The following is a 26,172-nucleotide window of genomic DNA, read 5'->3' as shown; positions in this document are numbered from 1 at the left end:
TTGGCTACTTTGGGGGCTAGGTAAACTACTGTACCTATGCAAACTAATGTATAAATGCAAAAAACGTTTTATTAAAGCAGTAGTAAAGTCCTTTTATTGATTTATACCTGCAGGTAAGCTCATAATAATTCTTACCTGTAGGTATAGTAAATATCTAAAAGTGCGCTGTTCAGGAGATATCACTGACACATGCAAACTGGGCCGTCAATGGATGGCATGCCATCCATCGAGAGAGCTGTGCTGGGGCTGTGACTCCTGTGTGCATGTGCAGGAGTGACGTCATCACGCTTCAGTTATTCAAACGGAGTCCCCAAAGCCAGAAGGAAGTCCAGGTGAAGATGGAAGCCCTGTCAGCGGTGACAGCTGGCGGGCTTTGTTTTAGGGTAAGTCTTTCATAATGTGCTAGTATGCAATGCACACTAGCACATTATAACAATAACTTGCTGGGAGAAGATTCTTAATTTTTGTTGCGGTTTACTACCATTTAAAGCTATATGTGGTGGTACAGAACAGTACAATAATAACAAACAGTCTCAAGTACCGTATACACTGGCAGCACATATTTTGGTTTTACTTACATACAACAGCAGCACCCAATCTAACTAATTTCAGTTCTGAAAAAAGGTAGTTTTAGAAGCAATTTATGCTTTTTCACTTGCAGTAATATGTTCATTTTGACAAGCAGATAGAAAATGGGCAGTAGTTCACTGAGGCTGTCCCTGTTCTTGCTGATACAAAACAGTTGTCAAACTAGCTAATTTCTATCAAACTCTCATTAATAATTAAAGAATATGTATACCCAACATATCATTTTCCTGATTCCTGATATGTGCCTGCTGTTCAATGTACTTGTATAAAAACGTATCCTGTTGACTTTGTATTGCTTCCTTTGTGTAAAATCCTTGGTGTTCCTGCCAGTCCCTCTACTTTCGTGTTAAAGACTGACCACACTAGGCATGAGAGCACAGTGTGGTCAGTTTTCACAATGTACTGGAGCTCAGCCTGCTCTCCTCTAATGATCAGACTTCTGGTGACACATCCTCCTCTGCACATCCATTAACCGGGAAGACCAGTGTGCTGCTGTTTCTCCACCCCCACCTCTCTATGCAGCTGAGAATAGAGGGTATGTGATCACATATAAAAAATGGGGAAAAAGGTATTTATGATGTTTTTTATATCTATACACAAATGTTTTACCTTCCATTTCCATTTTAAACTGTATGGGTTGTTTTACAAAGTGATGGTTTACATATACTTCAGGGGTCCTCATATGATACAGCAGTGTAAAACTGAAATTAAACCATGATGCTGCGCTACTCAAAAATAACCTTCTCATAAAATGCGACTAAAAATAAACACCCCACAGAGCACTAAATGCAATCACAAGTGATAATAGCATAGGTTGCAGGTGATGACATAAATCCAACAATACATATTGACTGTCAAATAAGTAATATTATTGTAGTGAAATTTAGCAACGCAGTGGATTAATCAAACTAGCTGCAAAGTAACTAATAATGACAAAATAATTATGTGAAATAATATAAATAGTGTAAAGTCCCAATTAGTGCAAAAATCTGCATAAAGGGCCATACACGCTTCAAATGAATATGCTCAGCGATGATAACCTCAGATTTCCCCTCTGTGATGTATCACAGAAATCCTCTTAGATGGTGATGGTTTACATATACTTCAGGGGACCTCAGATGATACAACAATGTAAGACTGGCTAGCAGCAGAACAGTTTAAAAAAGGGATACAGCAGTAGGTGGAAATGTACTATAGACGAAGTGGCTAATTTACTAAAGGAATTGAGAATGTGTACACAATAAAATGTGTGAAGATTCACTTCAGTTATCCAATCAAGTGAAAAGAAAGTCTCTGTTTGCTTATTTCCTATGCCCAAGATTGGATAATTGAAGTGAATATTTACATGACTGATTGCGTGAACATTTTCAAATCCTTTGGTAAGACAGCCTTTAAGCATACAGGCAATTGTTTTACTATGGAAATTAAAGTGTTTCTAAAGGCTAAAGGCATTCTCTGCAAAAAGGTAAAAACCATATATTTTCAACCCCCACCCAGGCCACCTAAATACTTACCTGAGCCTGATCTTGATCCACCACTGTACCCGAGAGCAGCAGTACTGCTCTCTCTCCTCACAGTGCTCAGTGAGAGTAATTACATAGTTAGTCTGGCTGAAAAAAGACAAAAGTCCATCCAGTTCAACCATTAAAAAAAAAAAGTTATAATCCTATACCTACAGTTGATCCAGAGGAAGGCAAAAAAGCCCAGCAAAGCATGATTCAATTTGCTCCTGCAGGGAAAAAAAAATCTTTCCTGATCCCCCGAGAGGCAATTGGATATTCCCTGGATCAACTTTACCTACAGTCATGGCCGAAATTGTTGGCACCCTTGATATTTTTCCTGAAAATCAAGTATTTCACACAAAAAAGGTATTGCATTAACACATGTTTTGCTATACACATGTTTATTCCCTTTGTATGTATTGGAACAAATATAAAACAGAGGCAGAAAAGCAAATATGACATAATGTCACACAAAACCCCAAAAATGGGCTGGACAAAAGTATTGGCACCCTTAACTTAATATTTGGTTGCACACCCTTTGGAAAACATAACTGAAATCAGTCGCTTCCTATAACCATCAATAAGCTTCTGACACCTCTCACCCGGAATTTTGGACCACTCTTCCTTTGCAAACAGCTCCAGGTCTCTCTTATTGGAAGGACACCTTTTCCCAACAGCAATTTTAAGATCTCTCCACAGGTGTTCAATGGGATTTAGATCTGGGCTCATTGCTGGCCACTTCAGAACTCTCCAGCGCTTCTTTGCCATCCATTTCTGAGTGCTTTTTGACGTATGTTTGGGGTCATTGTCCTGCTGGAAGACCCAGGATCTTGGACGCAAACCCAGCTTTCTGACACTGGGCCCTACAGTGCGACCCAAAATCCTTTGGTAATCCTCAGATTTCATGATGCCTTGCACACAGTCAAGGCACCCAGTGCCAGAGGCAGCAAAACAACCCCAAAACATCATTGAACCTCCACCATATTTTACCGTAGGTACTGTGTTTTGTTCTTTGTAGGCCTCATTCCGTTTTCGGTAAACAGTAGAATGATGTGCTTTACCGAAAAGCTCTATCTTGGTCTCATCTGTCCACAAGACGTTTTCCCAGAAGGCTTTTGGCTTACTCAAGTACATTTTGGCAAACTGTAGTCTTGCTTTTTTATGTCTCTGTGTCAGCAGTGGGGTCCTCCTGGGTCTCCTGCCATAGCGTTTCATTTCATTTAAATGTCGACGGATAGTTCGCGCTGACACTGATGCTCCCTGAGCCTGCAGGACAGCTTGAATGTCTTTGGAACATGTTTGGGGCTGCTTATCCACCATCCGGACTATTCTGCGTTGCAATCTTTCATCAATTTTCCTCATCCGTCCACGACCAGGGAGATTAGCTACAGTGCCATGGGTTGCAAACTTCTTGATAATGTTGCGCACTGTGGACAAAGGCAAATCTAGTTCTCTGGAGATGGACTTGTAACCTTGAGATTGTTGATATTTTGCCACAATTTTGGTTCTCAGGTCCTCAGACAGTTCTCGTCTCCTCTTTCTGTTGTCCATGCTTAGTGTGGCACAGACAGACACACAATGCAAAGGTTAAGTGAACGTCTCTCCTTTTTATCTGCTTTCAGGTGTGATTTCTATATTGCCCACACCTGTTACTTGCCCCAGGTGAGTTTACAGGAGCATCACATGCTTGTAACATTCTTATTTATCCGCAGTTGTGAAAGGGTGCCAATACTTTTGTCCAGCCCATTTTTGGAGGTTTGTGTGACATTATGTCGAATTTGCTTTCTTTCCTCCCTTTTTTTGTTTTGTCCCAATACACACAAAGGGAATAAACATGTGTATAGCAAAACATGTGTTAATGCAATACGTTTCGTGAGAAATACATGATTTCCTGGAGAAATATCAAGGGTGCCAACAATTTCGGCCATGACTGTATAAATGTTGGTATCCAGTTATATTCTGTGTATCTATGAAATAATCCAGACCTTTTTTAAAGCAATCCACTGAGCTGGCCAGAACCAACTCTTGAGGGAGTCTATTCCACATTTTCACAGCTCTTACTGTGAAGAAATATTTCCATGTTTGGAGATTAAATTTCTTTTCCTCCAGACGTAAGGAGTGCCCCCTTGTCCTCTGTGATGACCTCAGGATGAATAACTCTACACCGAGTTCACTATATGAACCACTGATGTATTTATACATGTTGATCATATCCCCCCTTATGTATTTATACATGTTGATCATATCCCCCCTTAATCTCCTCTTCTCAAGAGAGAATAAATTCAGTTCCTCTAATCTTTCCTCATAGCTGAGCTCCTCCATGCCTCGTATGAGTTTAGTTGCCCTTCTGTTCACTTTCTCTGGTTCCCCAATGTTCTTTTTGTGATGGAACCACTGGCTCCTGCTGCTGTCAATTAAATTCTGTGATGGGGGAACAGGAGTGGGGCCAAACCATGCTGTGTGTGTCAATGGATGCACACAGCCTGGCTTGAGATCAAGCCCACATGTCTGCCCCCATAGCAATCGTGCTATGGAGGCAGACCCAGAAGAGGAGGATCCAAAAGTACTGGCGGGGGACCCCAGAACAGGAGGTTTGGGACTGGTCTGTGCAAAACCATTGTATGGAGCAGATAAATATATCATGTTTATTATTTGTGTAGCATTACTCCCATAAGAGCCGCAGGAATACAATCCAAGTCCTCCCAGAATACCTTGCCCTGTAGCCAGGCATATTGGCGCATTCACTTGTTTCTCTGATAATCAGTCTAGAGGTGTTGCTATTGTAGTTTTTATTTTTGAAGAATAGGGATGAGGATGAGGGAGATGAGCGGGATACTCTAGATCACGAACTATGTACACTGAGGACTTTGTCCAATCTTCAGAACAAGCTACATCTGAGTTTGCTTTTGAATCAAACAGTGGACTTCAGCTTTAGGCAGTAACAGCAGTAACGTCTTTATTGTCCAGAGCAGTGCCCCTTTAAGTAGTAGTAGTGGGTAGATGGACAAAGCTCTTCGGAACAGCAGTCAGTATTCCCTATGCTAAACCTTCAGCTGACTTCCTAGCACCAGAGGGGGTTAAACAGCACACAGTCTCTCAGATCCTTAGGGATGTCTGTACTCACAAGGCCCAGGAGCAGCTGGATTCCTTTCTCCATGATACCAGACCAGATCTTCAGGAAACAGCCCCCCCAGTCAGTGTAGCAGAGCCCAGGTCTCAGCAATTCAGGCCCTCGGGTAGCCCTCCTGAGGCCTACGGCAGCAGCTTCCTGGGTGGGCAACGTGCCTTCTCCCAGGCTTGGGCAATCCTAGCCAGGAAAGACCAGAGCCCCGTGTGCTCACTGAATACTTGCAGTTACCCAGCATGCCTTGGAGCCCCTCAGTCTGGGATAGGCTTAGGCTGTATCAATATTCAGTATCCTCTGAGGAAGAAGGGACCCCCCCTTCAAAACGCATCAGCTTGACCAAGAGAGTATCTCCCTTCCTGATGGGATTTGCACGTGTCTCCAAACCCAGTGTTTTGCTGTGCGTTGTTACATGCCTTTTATATTGCTACTCTTGTGAGTATATTTCTTATAAATAAATGTAGTAATTGCCTACTGAGGTAATGCGCAAGGCTGGTGCGCTTTGTTTTTTGTTCTTTACTACAGTCAATATTCATGCTGTCATCTGCATAGCTCTACACCTATCATCCAGAAACATCTGCAGTTTCCTGGATACAGAGGAAGCAAGGTAGACTACCAGCACCTGGGCACACAGAGCAGACCTCTCTAACTGATCACAGCTCACTCTTACTCATCAAAAGCATAACTAATCCTATCTATCTAATACTAGCACCTACCTAGAAGGGTGCTACATCTAAAAAAAAATCCTCTACAATCACTTTAAAAGTCCATAGATGATACAGCAGTCTTAAAACTGGCCAGCATCAGGACAATTCTAATGACCAATGCTAGGCCCAAATGTACTGCAGACAAGGAGCACAGGCTTTGAGTTTCACTAAAATAAAAATATTGGATAGTATATAGAAGGGGTCTCCAAACTTTCTAAAGAAAGGGCCAGTTTAGTACACTTTAGACTTTGGGGGGCCGTACTGTTCTCAGTGGGGGTAAACAATGCCCGATCTTTGGTATTAGGTGGAGAATAGTTGGTGTCAGTGGAAGGAATAGTGCCCCATTGTTGGTGTCAGTGGCAGAAATGATGCCCCATTATTGGTGTCAGTGGCAGGATAAAGACAAGCAAAGGGCCGCATCCAACTCTAGGGCCATAGTTACAGACAACTGGTATATAGCAACAAGGCAGGTTTAATCAGAGATAAAAGGCCTAACTACCATATGCCTAACTTTTATTTTATCTATAGATGATTAATGTGAGCGATAATTTGAGTTGGCTTATGCCAGGGATCTCATACAGCAAATACAAATTTCCGTGCGGCAGGTGTTCATTTTTATGTGCATGTGCAGGTTTGTTAACATTGAAGCCTAACTAGATGTGCAAGTACAAGAATGCACATGAGCATTAGCGCATGTATGTATGCTAGTGCTCATATGGACATGCCCACAGATCCTGGCACCTAGCAGCCTAATTAAACCCAAGGTCTGCTTAGCCTCAGTGCTGGATTGTCTCCAGCTCTTGTTCCTGTATTCTAAATTCCTGAAAGTTGCTTACCTTGTTCCTGACCAGGCTATGCCTGACATCTCTCTTGGATCACTCCTGCCTGTTATGTCTGTTGCTTGCTTGTGTTATCGACCTTGACTTGGACTTCTGACCATGATTTCGTCTTCTGACTTGGTACCTCACTGCCAGCATGTTACCGACTCCTGACTGTTCCTGACCTTGAACCTAATCCTGACCCTGCACTTGTTTTCCTGCCTGCTGCTGAACATAGCTTGCAACCAGACACCATACCGCCAATAGAAGGACTGTGATTCCAAGCTCAAGTTCATCACTCCATCTTCCTGGCACCTGTGTTCTGCCACTGCACCAGCAGTCCCTGTCTCCAGAACCTCAAAACGTATAAACTGCTTTGGATTCTATGGGGTCTTCCCATGCCACCAGTTGAGCACTATGGACCTGGAAGCAATCTCATTTGCATCTTTTGATAGGCTTGTGGATGCCATGCTTTTATAAGTACCGTATTTTCCGGCGTATAAGGCGACTGGGTGTATAAGACGACTCCCTAATTTTCCAGTTAAAACATAGGATTTTGGGCTATACTCGCCGTATAAGACTACCCCCCTTCCGAGGCAACACCATTTAAAAACATCAGATTTTTTAATTGAAATGGTTATGACTTACCGGTACTTAAAATCCTTCAAAATCCTCATGTTCATCCTCTGACATGATAAGTTCATGAATGACATCTTGTGATACATTTATAAGACAGTCATCATATGGATCAAATTCCAAATCAGATGGTTACCGCTGGATGTGCGGTAATACAGTAGCTTCGGCTACATACAGTATACAGTATATATACAGCCTGCTGGATGTGCGGTAATAAGGTAGCTTTGGCTACGTACAGTATATATACAGCCCGCTGAATGTGCGGTAATACGGTAGCTTCGGCTACATACAGTATACGGTATATATACAGCCCGCTGGATGTGCGGTAATACAGTAGCTTCAGCTACATACAGTATACAGTATATATACAGCCCGCTGGATGTGCGGTAATACAGTAGCTTCAGCTACATACAGTATACAGTATATATACAGCCCTGCTGGATGTGCGGTAATACGGTAGCTTCGGCTACATACAGTATACGGTATATATACAGCCCGCTGAATGTGCGGTAATACGGTAGCTTCGGCTACATACAGTATATATACAGCCCGCTGGATGTGCGGTAATACAGTAGCTTCGGCTACATACAGTATACAGTATATATACAGCCCTGCTGGATGTGCGGTAATACGGTAGCTTCGGCTACATACAGTTTACAGTATATATACAGCCCGCTGGATGTGCAGTAATGTACATACAGTATACCACGCTGAGCCAAGCTCGCTCAAAACAAATGTCCCTATGACAGAATAATCTGTCAGCCCGCTGGATGTGCGGTATATACAGTATACTGAGCCAAGCTATTTCAAAACGTACCGGTACATCCCTACAGTAATGAGACCACTGGATGTGTGTATGTACGGTAGCTGAGGCTACATATAGTATCCACTGGGCCAATCACGGTGACTGATGTATTCTGCTAATGAATACAAAGCCTGCCCGGATTGGCAGAGGTTGTGACATCATCAGCCCACCTCTCTGACTCAGCCAATCCGAGCAGGCTTTGTATTCATTAGTAGAATACATCACTCGCCGTGATTGGCCCAGTGTATACTGTATGTAGCCGCAGTGGCGCCGCATAGGCAGAGTGGCCATAGCCTTCACTCATTCAGAATAACTGAAGGCCGAGGTCATTCTATGTATGGTATGAGCTGCCGGCACTGACTACACTTTGTTTATATTCTCACCCTAGCAGAAGGGGTGACGCATATAGTCCATTTATGCCGTAAGCATGTAAATATTTGCATAAACATATACAGTGTAAAACTGGGCTGTAAATGCAGAATTTTCTTGTTTTGGTTTGCACAGCTAAATACAGCAGACCAAAGCGGAGCTGTAGAAATAGGCCCATTCACACAATACTGTTGCTTTCAAATCTGTATATATTTTGCACAAGCCCTAAAGTATTCAAAGGGCACATAGATTGTGCACTGATTGCAAACACCAAGAGAAGAAGAAAATATATGTATAAAAGGGTGCCGCACCGTGCAAAAAATCAACTAATACCTATAGAATATATACTGTGATGTAGGCTATTAATAATAACTAATTTATCCAAACCAACACAATATTAAATGTGTGTGACTTCAGTAGTATAGAAAAAAAATATAGTGTCCAAATAATTAACATATAATGTCCAAAGCACATATAGGGGTTCATGTACTAAAACTGGAGAGTGTAAAATGTGGTGCAGTGGTGTATGTAATCAGCTTCTAACTTCAGCTGGTTCAACTAGGCTTTGACAAAAAATCTGGAAGCTGATTGGTTTCTAGGTCGAGCTGCACCAGATTTTGCACTCTCCAGTTTTAGTAAATCAACCCTACTGTGTCCAAACAAATATAATGAATGTCCTCCAAACTTCATGCACTCTTCACCATCAAAAGCATGTTCAACCATAAAATCATAAAACATGAATTCAGCCATGAAAAATTCATGCTCCCAATTGGTCGTAACTGGATCTACAGAACACCTCTCCTCCTCCACATAAGTGCTCCCAGAGCTCCTCACCAAGTAATGCACTCACCAGATTTAATTGACATCTTAACCTAAGTAGGTCAAAGCCAGCTTTTTTAATATTGTATCCTTGGGCAGCTTCCTACACGTTTCCTCCACTACACAGGCCACTTTATTCCCCCATATTTCACTCCATCATTCCAAGAGACAGGCAACAGAAATATATCATAGTGGGGTATTCTTTATTAAAAATCATGCTTAAAAAGCATCCACAGTGTGCGCTCAGATATACAAAATATACAGTGTGCAAGCATTAAACATAGGTCATGGATCTCACTGCCTGTATCCTTAGGGCCGCTTGTCCTACTTCCTGTTTCAATTATGGCATGTGCTCCACCGACCTGAAAAAATGTCAGTAGAAATGACATCACAGACCTTAGCCCCACCCAATGCGTTTTGTCTATTGTTGATGTCCCTGATGGCTCAATAGGTGTGCCCTGGATGGAGAAGACTTTAGCTATGCAGTCTAACCATCAGTTGTTGATATGCAATCTATCAGACCTGCTTGTGGAACAGTAATCAAGCAGCTGATCAGCACAGCTAAAGCCTGCACAACCTCGGGACCAGTAGGGAGGAACATGCTAATTTAAAGGAATGCTAGGGATGTGTTCTTTTACTCAGACTCATCACTCCACATCACTTCTGCTCACTGTGCATCTGAATGGATGGCGACAAAGGGAGACATTGAGAGAGAAGAATGAAATGTAGACATTTGTATAAAAAATGGATGCAGATAGTGATCTCTGGAATGATTTTAAAGTATTTACAGTATTTAACTAAATGTATTAAAAGATAGGGGGAGAGAAACACCCAACCAATAGGGTAAAGCCCAGTAGATGGGTAAAAAGCGATTACCATAATGGCAGACGAGAGCTACTGATATGAGTTAAATGTTATCATTTTATTAAGTATCAAAAGAATAGAAAAAATATTTCAAAAGTTACTCATAAATATAAACACACAGTGCTTAGTTCACGATAATACAAACAACACAAATAAAGTGTATTAAAAACAATGTCACCTATTGAGACATCCAGATGCTACACATGTACATAAGCAAAACATGTTGACATCACCATTGCGTCACATGACGTCACATAATTACACCCACACTCCATCTGCAGTGCAATAGGCACCCTCCTAGATATGGAGAGATTACTGTAGACTGAATACCACCGTGGTGACACAGCGGATGAAATTCTGGTCCCTCTGATAGTCAGCTATAGGGTCTCTATTACCTTATGGGAAGACCAAGTGTACCTTCACTACTAAGCTGAACTAGTAGGATCAGATAGTAATCACAGGCCTTGGGGCATATACTGTATGTGTTGCACTGCCAGCTAGATTCTCAATGAATCCTCTTATGATGAGGTTGTCAGCCTGAACTGGATTTTTTGGCAACACATATTTATACTTACTAGACATCCGGAAGTCTCAATAGGTGACATTGTTTTTAATGCACTTTATTTGTGTTGTTTGTATTATGGTGAACTAAGCACTGTCTGATTATATTTATGAGTAACTTTTGAAATATTTTTTGTACTCTTTTGATACTTAATTAAGTGTTCTTGCATGGCAAGACCACTTACTGTTATCTCACATATATATTCTTCTCAGGGGCAGACTGACAACTCATGGGGTCCCCGGGCAATAGGGCATCATGGGGCCCCTGTGTCCTTGCCCAAACTCAAAAAAGCCTATGAAAAAGGTACCAGGGGAATTTCATGGGGCCCCCTACTGAATCTGGGCCCTCGGGCAGTGCCAGAGTTTCCAAATGGTCAGTCCGCCCCTGATTCTTATTATTATAGCCAAATTTACCACCCTAACTCCTCCCACAGTTTTTACACTACATAGACAGTAATATACCGAAACGTGCGGATTGTTCCCAATTGATGTGCTATTACTTTGTGGAACGTTTCGCTGAATAGTTCACGAAATATCGCCATTTTTGTGGTGAAATTGGTCCCATTGGAATGAATGGCGGAATGTTCAAAACTAGAGTGGGAGCTGACAAAAGCTAGAGTGTGAGCTGAAAAATCAGGACATGATTTCTAAACTGCCATCGCTCCCTCATTTTCAAGCCCACCTACACAAATATATCAAAATGTTCAGCTATCCATGCTGCCACTAAAAATGTCCATGGCTAAGCCATAGTCCTGATAGTTTTCACAATATGACCATTTGTTTGCAACTCACGCCGCCCATTGACATTCATTGAAACTCCACTCTAGCCATCTCAAATTTGAAGGGCAATTTCTAAACTGCAACTGTGCCTTCATTTTTAATATTTCAGAGATATACTATGCATCACAATGTAGGTCTGGGTCTTGTGATTCTCACAATATAAAGCTCTTCAGTGTAGTATTTATAATTTTTAAACTACAACCATTAGAAGATGGCAACCACCAGTGAAGTGAGCAAGTTGGAGCAGTTTGTTTTAACCACTCTTCTCTGCCCTTGCTGTAGAGTGAGTTGCCATAGGAAACCAGGTGTGTGAGCAAGCAAGAACACTTCACACAATTTCCCCAGAAATTGTAGCTTTTCTAGTTAAATATAAAATGTAACTAATATCAGTAGGCCTCATCTACTATTACGGTAACCGCTTGTTACGCATCCATTGGGCTTTACCCTAGTGCTTGGGTGTTTCTCCCTCCCCCCTTTTTTTTGAGTCTGATATGGTTACTATGGCAACACTTAAGAAGTGAGTAGTCCACTGTATTTATTAATACTGTTGCTACCCTCATCCTTTTTTGGTATAGTTTATACTAACTGTATACTAATGTACTAAGTATTTTAAAGAAACAAGCTGAAACTGATATATATATACTGTATTTACACTCACCGGCCACTTTATTAGGTACAACTTACTATCAGGTTGGACCCCCTTTTGCCTTCAGAACTGCCTTAATTCTTCGTGGCATAGATTCAACAAGGTGTTGGAAACATTCCTCACAGATTTGGGTCCATATGGACATGATTGCATCACGCAGTTGCTGCAGATTTTTTGGCTGCACATCCATGATGCAAATCTCGCATTTCACCACATCCCAAAGGTGCTCTAGTGGATTGAGATCTGGTGACTGTGGAGGCCATTGGAGTACAGTGAACTCATTGTCATGTTCAAGAAACCAGTGTGAGATGATTTGAGCTTTGTGTGCATTATCCTGCTGGAAGTAGCCATCAGAAGATGGGGACACTGTAGTCATAAAGGGATGGACATGGTCAGCAACAATACTCAGGTAGGCCGTGCTCAATTGGTACTAAGGGGCCCAAAGTGTGCAAAAAAAATATCCGTCACACCATTACACCACTAACCTGAACTGTTGATACAAGGCAGGATGGATCCATGATTTCATGTTGTTTACACCAAATTCTGACCCCACCATCTGAATGTCACAACTAAAATTGAGACTCATCAAACCAGGCAACGTCCAATCTTCTATTGTCCAATTTTGGTGAGCCTGTGCAAATTGTAGCCTCCATTTCCTGTTTTTACCTGACAGGAGTGACACCTGACATAGTATTCTGCTGCTGTAGCCCATCTGCTTCAAGGTCGACATGTTGTGCATTCAGAGATGATATTCTGCATACTTGGTTGTAACGAGTGGTTATTTGAATTACTGTTGCCTTTCTATCATCTATAACCAGTCTGCCCATTCTCCTTTGACCTCCGACATCAACAAGGCATTTTCGTCCACACAACTGCTCACTGGATATTTTCTCTTTTTTCGGACCATTCTCTGTAAACCCTAGAGATGGTTGTGCGTGAAAATCCCAGTAAATCAGCAGTTTTTGAAGTACTCAGACCAGCTCGTTACTTAAATCCCCTTTCTTTCCCTCTCTGATGCTCAGTTTGAACTCCAGCAAGTCATCGTCACCACGTCTAGATGCCTAAATGCATGGAGTTGCTGCCATGTGATTGGCTAATTAATAATTTGTGTTACCGAGCAATTGAACAGTTGTACCTAATAAAGAGGCTGATGAGTGTATATATATATATATATATATATACACATATATATAGCATCAATATCATTTTTGTTTTTTTTAGTATTTTAGTTACGCTAAATTGTCGTTAAGAGAACAAACCATGCTGGATCTTCACACTTATGGCTACATTCCTCCCACACACACTGCACCCATGACCCTTATCAAAAGTGGAATTTAAATCATTGGGCGGAGGTCCTTTTTACAATATAAAGAACTTGTTAATTATACTGAAATTGTTCCGTATTTACAGAATCATTTACACTAATTGCATCTGGAAAAGGTTTAGATCCTCCTGCCTACACTTCTTCCTCATATGAGGAGGAAATCCTGTAACATAACAGCGGTGATGTCACAAACACCAGTTCCTGCCAAGACGGCACAGACACTCTTTCTCTTTTGCTTGATAATGATACCTGATCAAAGAAAGAAGTACAGAATTTTCTATATTGCATCAGGTTTACAGTGAATCATTTCAGTCGGTATTTATATAACTGGAAACATAAAAAAGATAAAAAACAGAGTAGGTAGACTCAATTCACAATACTGACATATCAGGATGAGGATCTTTATTTTCAAAATTAGTTATTTTTGCTAAGGCCAGATTTGGAGATTACAGTGAAATGTCTAAAATATAGATTGGTATCCTTGTGTTAAAGCAGTCTCCTGTTTAATAAACACTGTAAATATAGAAAACCTATAAGTGCTCATGACTCGGTTACTGCAACTCCCTCCTCATTTGCTTACCTTTACATAAACTATCCCCCCTCCAGTCCATCATGAATACTGCTGCCAGGCTCATCCATTTTACCAACTATTCAGTGTCTGCTACCCCTCTCTGCCAATCCCTTCACTGGCTTCCACTCGCCCAATGAATAAAATTCAGAACACTAACAACAACTTACAAAGCCATCCACAACTCTGCCCCCAGCTACATCATAAACCTGGTCTCAAAATATCAACCAAACCGCTCTCTTCGATCCTCTCAAGACCTTCTGCTCTCTAGTTCCCGTGTCACCTCCTCCCATGCTCGCCTACAGGACTTCTCCCGAGCTTCTCCCATCCTATGAAACTCCCTACCCCAATCTGTCCGGCTGTCTCCTAATCTATCCACCTTTAGATGATCCCTGAAAACCTTTCTCTTTAAAGAAGTCTATCCTGCTTCTACCTAGTAAACCACCATTTACTTCCTCCATCAGCTCATCCCCCCACAGTTATTACCTTTTGTATCACTCAACCCTTCCTCCTAGATTGTAAGCTCTAATGAGCAGGGCCCTCTGTTTCCTCTTGTTCCAAACTGTATTGTAACTGTAATGTCTACCTTCATTTTGTAAAGCACTGCGCAAACTATTGGCACTATATAAATCTTGTATAATAATAATAATAGCAAGCAGTGCTTAACAAATTTGCTACGGGTTGTTTCACACACCTTTACTTTACATTGTGGACACACCTTTACTTTAAATCAGCTAATGAACATATATTATTCCTTAGTAAAAAAATAAACATGAAGTAGACTTACAGCCAATTAACAAAACCAAAAGATATGCCTCTTACAAAAAACATATATAGATATTTAAATATTTGCAACCCCTTCAAATGAATGGGGCTGTGTCGCAGCCATGTGTAATACATGCGGTTGTGGCATGGTGGTACAGGCATTACAGGGTTAAAACAGGCATTGCCTCCCTGCTGCCTGTCAATTTTCCTCTGAAAATCAATCCACCATGGATAACTTTTCAGAGGGCAATGCAAGCGTAAACAAACAAACAAACAAACAAAAAAGCAGACACAGACAAAGGCTGAAACTGACATGGTCATAATGCCATCATAGAGGAAAATCAGGAACTACAGTAACAACATAACTGGAAAAACGTTTATATGTGAAAGCCATTATACTGTAAGTATTTTCTCAGAAAGCACCTTTATAACTCCATCTAAAGGTATTTAATGCTGCTACTCTGGAATAATGTATGCTCAAAACATAAACACAGTTTTGTCATTACTATTGCAGTTATCTTTCTTTATAATGTTTCTAAAACCCCAAATCCCAAAAAGTTGAGACACTGTGTAAAATCTGTATTAAAACAGAATGCAAATCTGATAAGGGATGGTTCACACCATGGAGCACATGAATTGTACAGGTACAATGCGATCTGGTTGAACTGGCTAAATCCTGCTGCCTCAACCTCCGGAACATTTCCAAAATCCACCCCTTCCTCACCAATGACACCACAAAACAACTCATCCACGCCTTGGTTATATCCCGCCTCGATTACTGCAACTCCCTCCTCACTGGTCTACCGTTACACAGGCTATCCCCCCTTCAGTCTATTATGAATGCTACTGCTAGACTCATACACCTTACCAACCGATCAGCAACTGTTGCCCCTCTCTGCCAATCCCTCCACTGGCTTCCAATAACCCAACGTATAAAATTCTAAATACTAACCACAGCTTACATAGCCATCCACAACACTGCACCTAGCTACATCGCCAACCTCATCCGCAGATATCGCCCAAATCTCCCACTCCGCTCCTCCCATGATATCTTCCTCTCTAGCTCCCTCATCACCTCCTCCCATGCTCGCCGCCAGGACTTCTCCAGAGCCTCTCCCATCCTCTGGAACTCCCTACCACAGCATGTCTGGTCAGCCCCCACCCTGTCTGCCTTTAGGCGATCTTTGAAAACGCACTTCTTCAGGGAAGCCTACCCCACCTCCACCTAAGAACTGTACTTGAATCTCCTCCACCAGATCATCCCCCGCAGCTATCACCTTTTCTATCTATCTCCCCCTTCCTTTAGATTGTAAGCTCCAGGAGCTGGGCCCTCCTATTTCTTTTGTATTGAAATGTATTGTAATTGTACTGTCTCCCTTATATTGTAAAGCGCTGTGCAAACTGTTGGCGCTATATAAATCCTGTATAATAATAATAATAAGTGTGTTTTAAAAAGTAGTGCATGCACAGAACTGCATGCGAATCGCACAGGAACGCACAGCGTGTTCCTGTGAGATTCATGTGTGGGCGTGGTGTAAACTGGCTCTTAACCCATATTTTATTCACAATAGAAAATACAAAACATATCAAATGTTTAAAATGAGAAAATGTTAAAAAAAATGAAATTGATGGCAACAACACATCTCAAAAAAGTTGTGGCAGGGCAAAAAAAAACTGACAAAGTAAGTGCTGCTAACAAGGAAGAGCCAGAAGAACATTTAACTACAGCTAATTAGATTAAATGACAACAGGCCAGTAACATGATTGGGTATAAAAAGAGCATTGTAGAGAGTCAGAGTCTTATGCAGGCCATAGACGGGTCGTTTATCGACCGAATTTTCGTCCGCACAAAAAATCGGCCGATATTCATTGTATTAGTGGGGCAATACCGTCGGCCGTTTTTCGCAGATCTTCTCGTTTACTTGTATCGGTCATGCTGGAAAATCCACGAAAAACCGCCATTTTTCGTGGACATTGGTGACAGCATCGCTGCCAGCAACAACCGATTTTTCATTTATCAGCCCGAAAATTCGGCTGATAAACGACCCGTTTGTGGCCAGCCTTTGAAATAAAGCTGGGCAAAGGTTCTCCAACATGTGAAAAGCTGCATCAGTTTAAATATTTGATATGTTTTGTATTTTCTATTGTAAATAACATATAGGTTTATAAGTTTTTTTAAATCATTGCATTCTGTTTTTATGTAGATTTCACACAGCGTCCCAACTTTTTTGGAGATTAGGTTGTATCATATGAAAACATGATCAACATCTGATAGATCAGTGCTTGGACCTGAAGCTCATCTGTACCCAGACTATAAACATTAAACTGTATACATGTTCCTAACAGGCAGTAGAATAGCTCTGAAACAGAAGCCATCAAGGATCTGTCACTGCTAAATGACAGATCCCCTGGTTTTGTTTACAAACAAAACCCAGGCAAGGATCTGTCAGTAACAGTAGGCTCCATTTACAAAGCGGCATTTTTTTCTTTAAAATGTGTGGTCAAATATCTCATAGCATTTTTCAAAAAGTATTTTGACATTTCCAAAAAAACACAACTGAAATAAAGCATGTAGTATTTCATCAAAATATGATGTATTTTTTATATGATATCTAGTAGAATGGATACAGTGGAGAAGAATTAGAACCCCTGTCAGTTTTTATTGCCAATAAAGAGGTAACATGTTTTAAACTCTAGAAATATGCCAACTCACTAAGCCAATGTGGTCCCTGCAGCGTATGTATTAATGCAAAAACAAAAAGGTGACTATAACCCAATCAAAGGGAGCTGCTTTCATAGGACACACGTGGTGTATGAAAAACAACTAAGTTACATTAAGTAAATAAAAAATACAATCAAAATAAATGTAACATTTTTAATGAAAACAGTATAAAAAAAATACACATATATAAAAATCCTTCTTCTACAACATTGTCTATTTTGTTGGTGTACGAAGGATATTTATATATATGTGTATGATTTTTTTAATACCATTTTCTTTCAATATTTGACATTTAGAAAAATATTTTGTATTTACTTAAAGCGTTACTAAACCTAGGCCCCTGTATCCACTATATTTGGTCTCCCATAGTACACAGAACATGGAAGTGCAATTATTTTAGTAAATATAAACTGCTAAATACCTTTTCTCATCAGCTGTATATAGCAGTCTTGTGACATCTGTCAGTGTTCAGCAGAGCACTGGTTAAAGCTTGTAGGAGGAGTTTTCTCTAGGAGGATGCAGAACCCCTGACCTCTGTCTGGACAGTGCCGATTGGACCTGTGCTGATAGACCCTGTGCTGATCACATGCACTGTCCCAAGAAAAAAAAATCTAGCTATACACACCAAACTGAGCATGTACAGAGTGTCTCCACACGATATGTCGTATCAAGAGGGAGGCTCTAGAAGTAGGAGAGGATCAGAGAAGTCAGGATCAAACAGCATTTTTACACAATGTAGAGGATTAACCCCTTAGGTTCCACAGTGAGTATAACAACATGCTTTACTGCATATACAGACTGATTTTACTGTTGTGGATTTAGTAACACTAACTAAAGGAAAAACTTTGTTTGTTTTTACTTTTGAATAGGGTGGAGAGGCATTAGAACACCTATTAGGTTTTTCTTGCTGTCTATTCCCCTATCAGGGAGATTCACCCTCTCTATTCGTCCTGTTTCCCATTATCATTAAAAGTGAAACAAAAAGAAAACCCAAATTTGGAGTTGTCTCCAGAAGAATAGAGTAAGGGAGGGTTATAACCTCTGTCAGTTTTTTTTCCCCATCTGTATCCCCATTGGAAGACATCTATTACTTTTATGGGGACAACCCCAAATTTGGGATTTATTTTCATTTCACTGATTCAATGATAATGATAAAAAAGACAAATAGAGAGGGTGAATTTCCCTAACGGGGACACAGACAGCAAAACAGGTGTTCTAATCCACCTCCACTCTATCCAAAATTAAAAAAATAAAATTTCTTTAGTTATTTTTTAAGTAAATCTACCACAATGATTTCCATATTTAGGTTTCTATGCATTACTGTTGAGAGAACTGATCCAAAAAGGCAGAAACTACTCAAAATTGTTATTATATTTTTACATTTCTTAACCTCTTTAGCGCTGCCCCATAGCAGAAATACTGCTACAGGGCGGCAGCGCTGCGCAAAATCACGTATATATATACGTGATCTTGCATTACTGGGTAGGGGGCGTGCGCGAGCCGCACGTGTGTCCTACCCACACTGCCATTCGCGGCCACAGCTGTCACTCACCCTGTCCCGGCCGGTGATTACTCACCGGCGCCTGGTGATTACTCACCGGCGCCTGGTGATTGCCAAGCATTTCCGACAAGGGGGAGAACTGAAAACAACAGTTCTGTAACAGTTCTTTCCCCTGTCAGCTCCTGCACAGTGCTTTGCATGGCTGTGTATAGCACAGCCATACAAAGCAGTGTGATTACAGTGAGGCTCAAACACAGCCCCTAGTAAAGCAGCACACAGTTATAAACTTTATATTAGCACTGATCACTATATTGATGTCACTGGGGATGTCAGTGACACCAAGTTAGTTCCCCCCAGTGTCAGAATGTCCACCGCAGTCCTGCCATTACTAGTAAAAATAATGAAAAAAAAATTCCCAGAATATATACCGCCATTTGTAAACACTATAACTTTCATGTAAACCAATTAATTTATATGTATTGAGATTTTTTTTTAGCAAAGACTTGTAGCAAAATACATTTTGGCCTAAATTTATGCCGAAATTTGATTTTAAATTTTTTTTACTGGAGATGTTTAATAGCAAAAAGTAAAAAATATAGTTTTTTTCTAAAATTGTCAGGCTTTTTTTTATAGCGCAAAAATAAAAAAATGCACAGGCGATAAAATACCACCAAAAGAAAGCTCTATTTGTGGGGAAAAAAGGACTTACATTTCATTTGGGTGCAGTGTTGCATGACCGCGCAATTGTACATTAAAGTAACGCACCGCCATAACGCAAAAAATGGCCTGGTCAGGAAGGGGGGTAAATCCTTTGGAGGGCAAGTGGTTAAGGACACTTATAGATGGGACTACAGTACAATTAATCCTTTTCCCCCTAGTGCCCAGTACTGGGAGTGCAACATCACTTCCTGTTAGAGTGGATACAGCTTTTGTACAGCTGAGGATCTTGGGATCTGTAGTCTACAGCTAGTATATGTTGTGTTCCTGAGTGCCGATTGGACTATAACTACCAGAGACAGCTGAATACAGAGGGATGCTGGGAAACTCTATATGTTTTACAGCAAGGGACTGGCTTGCTCTCTTGGTGTGGGATTGAGAGCTGTACACAGCGGGACTGCCGAACTCCTCCAGAGATAGGTTGCTGGCTACTACTGTGGGACTCTGCACACCAGCCCAACACAACGGTGGTGCTGATCGCCACATTGCATCAGCTTCTCTGCATAGGGACAGTCAATTCAATGATGAATTCAATGATCGGAAATGTATTAGTTACAACAAAAATTTTCCATCCTCGTCCTTTAATTTTTTTCTCTCACTCTGGTCAAAATTGATTGTTGAATTGTCTCTATTAACTGTTAGATAATCGAACAAATGTTCTGAAAACAACATTTTTCTAATAAAATTCTAGAGGTGTAGGGAAAGCATTGGCTTGTCAAATATGCAAAATGAGTAAATTATATTTATAAAAAAAATTGCCAAACATTGGCCTGGAAAGCAATTCCCGATCTAGAACGTTTCTTTGCCATACATTCTCCAGGTAAAATAACATTTGCTGACATTTGTCAACATTTGTTCTTCAATAAGAAAAGGTGCTAACAATAACATTGGCCCTATTTAAAACAAGGTAAATAATACAGTCCTTGCACTTCCCCCAGGCACTTTTGACAGATTGAGCTGGTGAATAGTTCTATTGTTTAAAAATAAAATGTTTTCCTAAGTTGTGTGCCAGTATTTGTTACAAAGACAAAGGAGAAGCAGCAGGTTAATGAGCTCATCTCTCTGTCACTTTGCTCTCTCCTCTCTTTGGCATGCTCCTTGCAATGCAGTGCATCCGACTGGCTTCTTGTGATGCTTCTGCCTCCCCCGGTTTGGCCTCTGTTGTATGGAGATTGTAAGAAGCTGAGACCTGGCCAAATTCAGGTACAACAAAACTTACGGGTGAATGAATGAATACAGAGTTGCATTTATCAATGCCTTTATATATGTCTGGGGCTCAGCTTAAATTGTTTTTTTTTAATAAAAAGTAAAAAGAAAACAAAATAACACAACCCCCTATGGCGATGTTATCCAATAATGTAAATTAGGTATGTGGGCTGGTGTCCCCTTGGTAAGCAGGTAGTGAACGTTCCATGGTGGTGCCAGCCCATATTGTATACCATTGGAGCATGCTTTAAAAAATATCATCAAATAAAGGGACATCCCTCCCAAAGCAGCTGTATTTGATAATGGTAGGTATGAGACTGATTGGTGCCTCTCATGCCAAGATGGGATGCTAGAATGGTAGGTTATCTTCCTCTCCCTGCTGAGCCACTTACCTATTCATACAGGACCATATAGAGCAGTGGTCTTTAAACTCCGGCCCTTTATTTGCTTTTGGGGCATTATTTTCTGGCTCTTGGGGCATTATTCCCTCGACAGTGGGGCATAGTTGCTGACACTGACAATGGGGTACAAGTCTTCTCACTGACACCAAAGATGGGACATCATGCCTCCTATATAGATACCAGTGATGTGGCACTATTCCTCACATGGACACCAACAATGGGGCACTATTTCTTCCATTGACACCAGTGATGGGACACTATTTGTCCCACTGACACCAATGATGGGGCACTATTCCTCCCATTGATATAAACAATGGAGAACTCTTGCTCCCCCTAAGACCAAAGATGGGGCATTATTTATTCCCACTGTTAGGACACTTTCTGCTCCCACTGACCACATTATTGCCCCCTAAAGTTTGAAGGAGGGTATTCTGGCCCTTAGTTTATAAAGCTTGGAGACCCCTGATATACAGTATACCTACTGGTGAGGTAAAAAACAAAATGTTGTTTGACCCTTGCTATAAAGTAGAGCTTCAGACAAACTGATTAATTCACACCAGGAATACATACACTATATTGCCAAAAGTATTCAGACACCCCTCCAAATCATTGGATTCAGGTGTTCCAATCACCTCCATGGCCACAGGTGTATAAAATCAAGCACCTAGGCATGCAGACTGCTTCTACAAACATTTGTGAAAGAATGGATGGCTCTCAGGAGCTCAGTGAATTCAACTGTACCATGATAGGTTGCCACCTCTAGCCGTGAAATTTCCTGGCTACTAAATATTCCACGGTCAACTGTTAGTGGTATTATAACAAAGTGGTAGCAACTGGGAACAACAGCAACTCAGCTACAAAGTGTTAGGCAACGTAAAATGACAGAATGGAGTCAGAGCATGCTGAAGCGCACAGTGCGCAGAAGTAGCCAACTGTCTGCAGAGTCAGTAGCTACAGACCTCCAAACTTGGTGTGGCCTTCAGATTAGATTTTCACCTGGTCATCCTGCCAGTATTGTATTTCTTGTCCTAGGGTGGCAAAGTTCACCCACTGTATGGAAATACAAAGAAGCAGCGTTGTCACCCTAAAATAAGTGCCCTTATCACTCCTTTCCTTATCTGAGTGACTCGAAGGGAGATATTCTATAGTCCGCAGAGCTGAAGTGAGCATGGCTGATAACATTGACTGGGATTTTGAAGCAAGGGAGGCATTTTAAAATTTCACTGTAATTTTGGTAGGGTCAACAGCTTGTTTTGTATTTACCAAGCAGGTTTTCAACTATATATTTATTTGACCAGAAGGGAGTAAAAAAGAGAAGTTAACTGTTGGGGTTTACATACAATTTAGGCAACCTTTTAATTATCATAGCTACCATTCTTTTACATAGTATGTATCAATGTGGATTTTAAAAAATTGAAGCTGTGGTAAAGGTCATTATACATCTGATAATCAGTATGGTTGGTGGATGTCCATTTAGGTCAAGCCCAAAAAATTGCAAAATTAGTGCTTAATGCACCTGACTTAAAATTTAAAGGGTATTTTTTTTATTTAAAAAAATAGGTTATACTCATTTGCTCTGTTTAATGATATTGCACAGTGTGGTTGCTTACCTCCTTTTCTGGAAGTCCCCCATCAGTGCTCTCCGCTTTTCCCTGCACTGTATGGCTCTTTAGCAAGCTGGGTGCTAAGGTTTCACCTGTGCACGCATGCTCTCGAGCTGGGCCGTGTGAGTCCATAGACACACACAGCGCTGGCAAGCTGTGTCCCCTGTTCCCTCCTCTCAGGAGTTTGACTGACAGTGTCTCCTGTGAGCTGGGCTGTTTGCCTGACCTGGGCTGCGTGAGTCCATAGACACACACTGCATTGGTAAGCCATGCTCCCCATTCCCTCCTCACAAGAGTACGACTGATCGTGTCTTCTGTACTGGGATTTTTGCCTGACCTGGGCTGCGTGAGACATAGACACACACCATCAGGGGCAGACTGACCATTTGGAAACTCCCCAGGGTCAGTAGGGGGCCCCATGAGATTCCCCTGGTACCTTTTTCATAGGCTTTTTTGAGTTTGGGCAAGGACACAGGGGCCCCATGATCCCCTATTGCCCGGGGGCCCCATGAGTTGTCAGTCTGCCCCTGCACACCATGCATCAGTAAGCCATGCCCCCCATTCCCTCCCCACAAGAGTTCGACTGACAGTGTCTCCTGTGAGCTGGGTTGTTTGCCTGACCTGGGCTGTGTGAGTCCATAGACACACAGTGCACCAGTAAGCCAAGCCCCCCATTCCCACCTCACAAGAGTTCAACCAACAGTGTCTCCTGTGAGCTGGGCTGTTTACCTGACCTAGGCTGCTTGAGTCCATAGACACACACTACACTGGTAAGCCATGCCCCCCATTCCCTCCTCACAAGAGTTCTACTGACAGTGTCTCCTGTGAGCTGGACTGTTTGCCTGACCTGGGCTGCGTGAGTCCATAGACACACACTGCATTGGTAAGCCATGCTCCCCATTCCCTCCTCACAAGAGTACGACTGATTGTGTCTTCTGTGAACTGGGATTTTTGCCTGACCTGGGCTGCGTGAGACATAGACACACACCATCAGGGGCAGACTGACCATTTGGAAACTCCCCAGGGTCAGTAGGGAGCCCCATGAGATTCCCCTGGTACCTTTTTCATAGGCTTTTTTGAGTTTGGGCAAGGACACAGGGGCCCCATGATCCCCTATTGCCCGGGGGCCCCATGAGTTGTCAGTCTGCCCCTGCACACCATGCATCAGTAAGCCATGCCCCCCATTCCCTCCCCACAAGAGTTCGACTGACAGTGTCTCCTGTGAGCTGGGTTGTTTGCCTGACCTGGGCTGTGTGAGTCCATAGACACACAGTGCACCAGTAAGCCAAGCCCCCCATTCCCACCTCACAAGAGTTCAACCAACAGTGTCTCCTGTGAGCTGGGCTGTTTGCCTGACCTAGGCTGCTTGAGTCCATAGACACACACTACACTGGTAAGCCATGCCCCCCATTCCCTCCTCACAGGAGTTCTACTGACAGTGTCTCCTGTGAGCTGGACTGTTTGCCTGACCTGGGCTGCGTGAGTCCATAGACATACACTGCACTGGTAAGCCATGCCCCCCATTCCCTACTCACAACAGTTCAACCAACAGTGTCTCCTGTGAGCTGGGCTGTTTGTGTGAGCTAGGCTGCTTGAGTCCATAGACACACACTGCACTGGTAAGCCATGCTCCCCATTCCCTCCTCACAAGAGTTTAGCCGACAGTGTCTCCTGTGATACTAGGAGTAAGAGGAGTGGTGCTGCAGCCAGGAGAGCACTGGAGCTGTAACAGGAGTTAGTTAAGTGTCTAGGGTGGGTAGAACACTTAGTGGAGCATTTTTTACCTTAATGCAGAGAATTAATTAAGGTAAAAAAAAACCATACTGACTCTAGAACCACTTAGGATAATTTGTGTTGTTGTGAAAAGTTATTTAATCTGCTGTAATACCAATTTCTTTATAGGAAAGCACATTGCATATTGCACTTTTTTTCTTTTGTTTTGTTTTTTTAGAAAGTAAACTTTAGGAGTTTAGTCAATGTACATCTACAGTGCTACTCATGTTTCTTTTTAATCTCTGATATATTAACTTTACTTTATGATCTCTTAGTAATAAGCCACGGCTAGTACCTGGGCAATAGTATACAGTCTATTGTCCTTGACTGTCAAATATTTTATAAATCAATTTATAGTAAAAACAAAAACAACAACCTAAAGGATTACAGTATGTTGACATTTCACTTCCTGCCTTCGTACTTTTTATGTTTCATTGTATCTTCCCACATCAAATATTTTATATTTTATACAAGGCAAACATATTAAAGTGCAAACACAAGATACTCCATACCATCCGTAGCAGATAAAGCGTAGATCAAAGCTGAAATACTTACATCATCCCATTTGATAAAGCGTTCTCCCTTGGTTAGGTAGGCTTTGATATCTGGAGGACTTAGAACAGGATTGAACATAGACATCCTGTGCTGTGATGAGCAATCTCAACTGCTGTCTGGTTTGTCATATCATGTGTCTTGCACCATGTAAGGTTCCAGCCATACCGATCTGCTGTCTTTATAGCCCAGCAGAGCTACAAACAAATAAGCCACGATCCCATAATATGCATTGTAAATCAGCAGCCTGCTAGTTTTACTCCTCTTAGCATTCAAAAGTCTCATAGGTTCTCTGAAGGTTGGACAGATCCAGGAAACCAAATACCCACAGATACCTCCCTGCAACTTATACCAGGGAACTTCCTTTTTTCTTTTTAATACATGCTTCCGGACAACTCTATCAGCTTATCTTGACTTAACACTGCTATATATTGAGAAACTGCACTTTATGGCATCTTTAGCCCTCATGCACACTAGACGTTTTTACAGCGGCTGTTTTTGGCGTTTGTCATTTTTTTCTACAGTCAATAAACTCCCCAGCATGTTATCCTATGTGTCCATGCACACATAGGCTGTAATCAATGTTTTTTGGCTGGGACATTTTTTGGCTGGAAAAAAATCCCAAAACTAGTGGGTTTCTAGAGGAGTTTTTCAGCTGTAAAAACGCTCTATTGCTGAAAAACGCAGTAAAACTCCCCAAACCAGCATTTTTAGGTGTTCTTTTGACCAAAAAAAAAATATTTTTGGTTGCAAAAATGCTAAAAAACGCAAATGTGGAAAAACACGGGAATAAGGCGCTAAATGTGCCAAAACACAGCTA

The 26,172-nt window shown here is 41.6% G+C and overlaps 1 protein-coding gene across 1 annotated transcript in view; it reads right to left on the bottom strand.

Moving 5' to 3' along the window:
- PLCB2 (phospholipase C beta 2) overlaps positions 1-25,662 on the bottom strand; it is a 214,294-nt gene extending 188,632 nt beyond the window's left edge. The window contains exon 1 of the mRNA XM_089659782.1: positions 25,356-25,662. Within this exon, the coding sequence (XP_089515908.1) occupies positions 25,356-25,439 (84 nt within the window). The 5' untranslated portion in view covers positions 25,440-25,662. The remainder of the gene's footprint in view (positions 1-25,355) is intronic.
- Positions 25,663-26,172: the final 510 nt, after the last annotated feature.

The sequence above is a fragment of the Staurois parvus genome, unplaced genomic scaffold (assembly GCF_062004578.1).
Source record: "Staurois parvus isolate SC_StPar_1 unplaced genomic scaffold, SC_StPar_1.0 ptg001188l, whole genome shotgun sequence".
NCBI classification, from domain to species: Eukaryota; Metazoa; Chordata; class Amphibia; order Anura; family Ranidae; genus Staurois; species Staurois parvus.
Note: the sequence above shows the minus strand (reverse complement) of the source record. Positions and strands in the feature narration are given on the sequence as shown.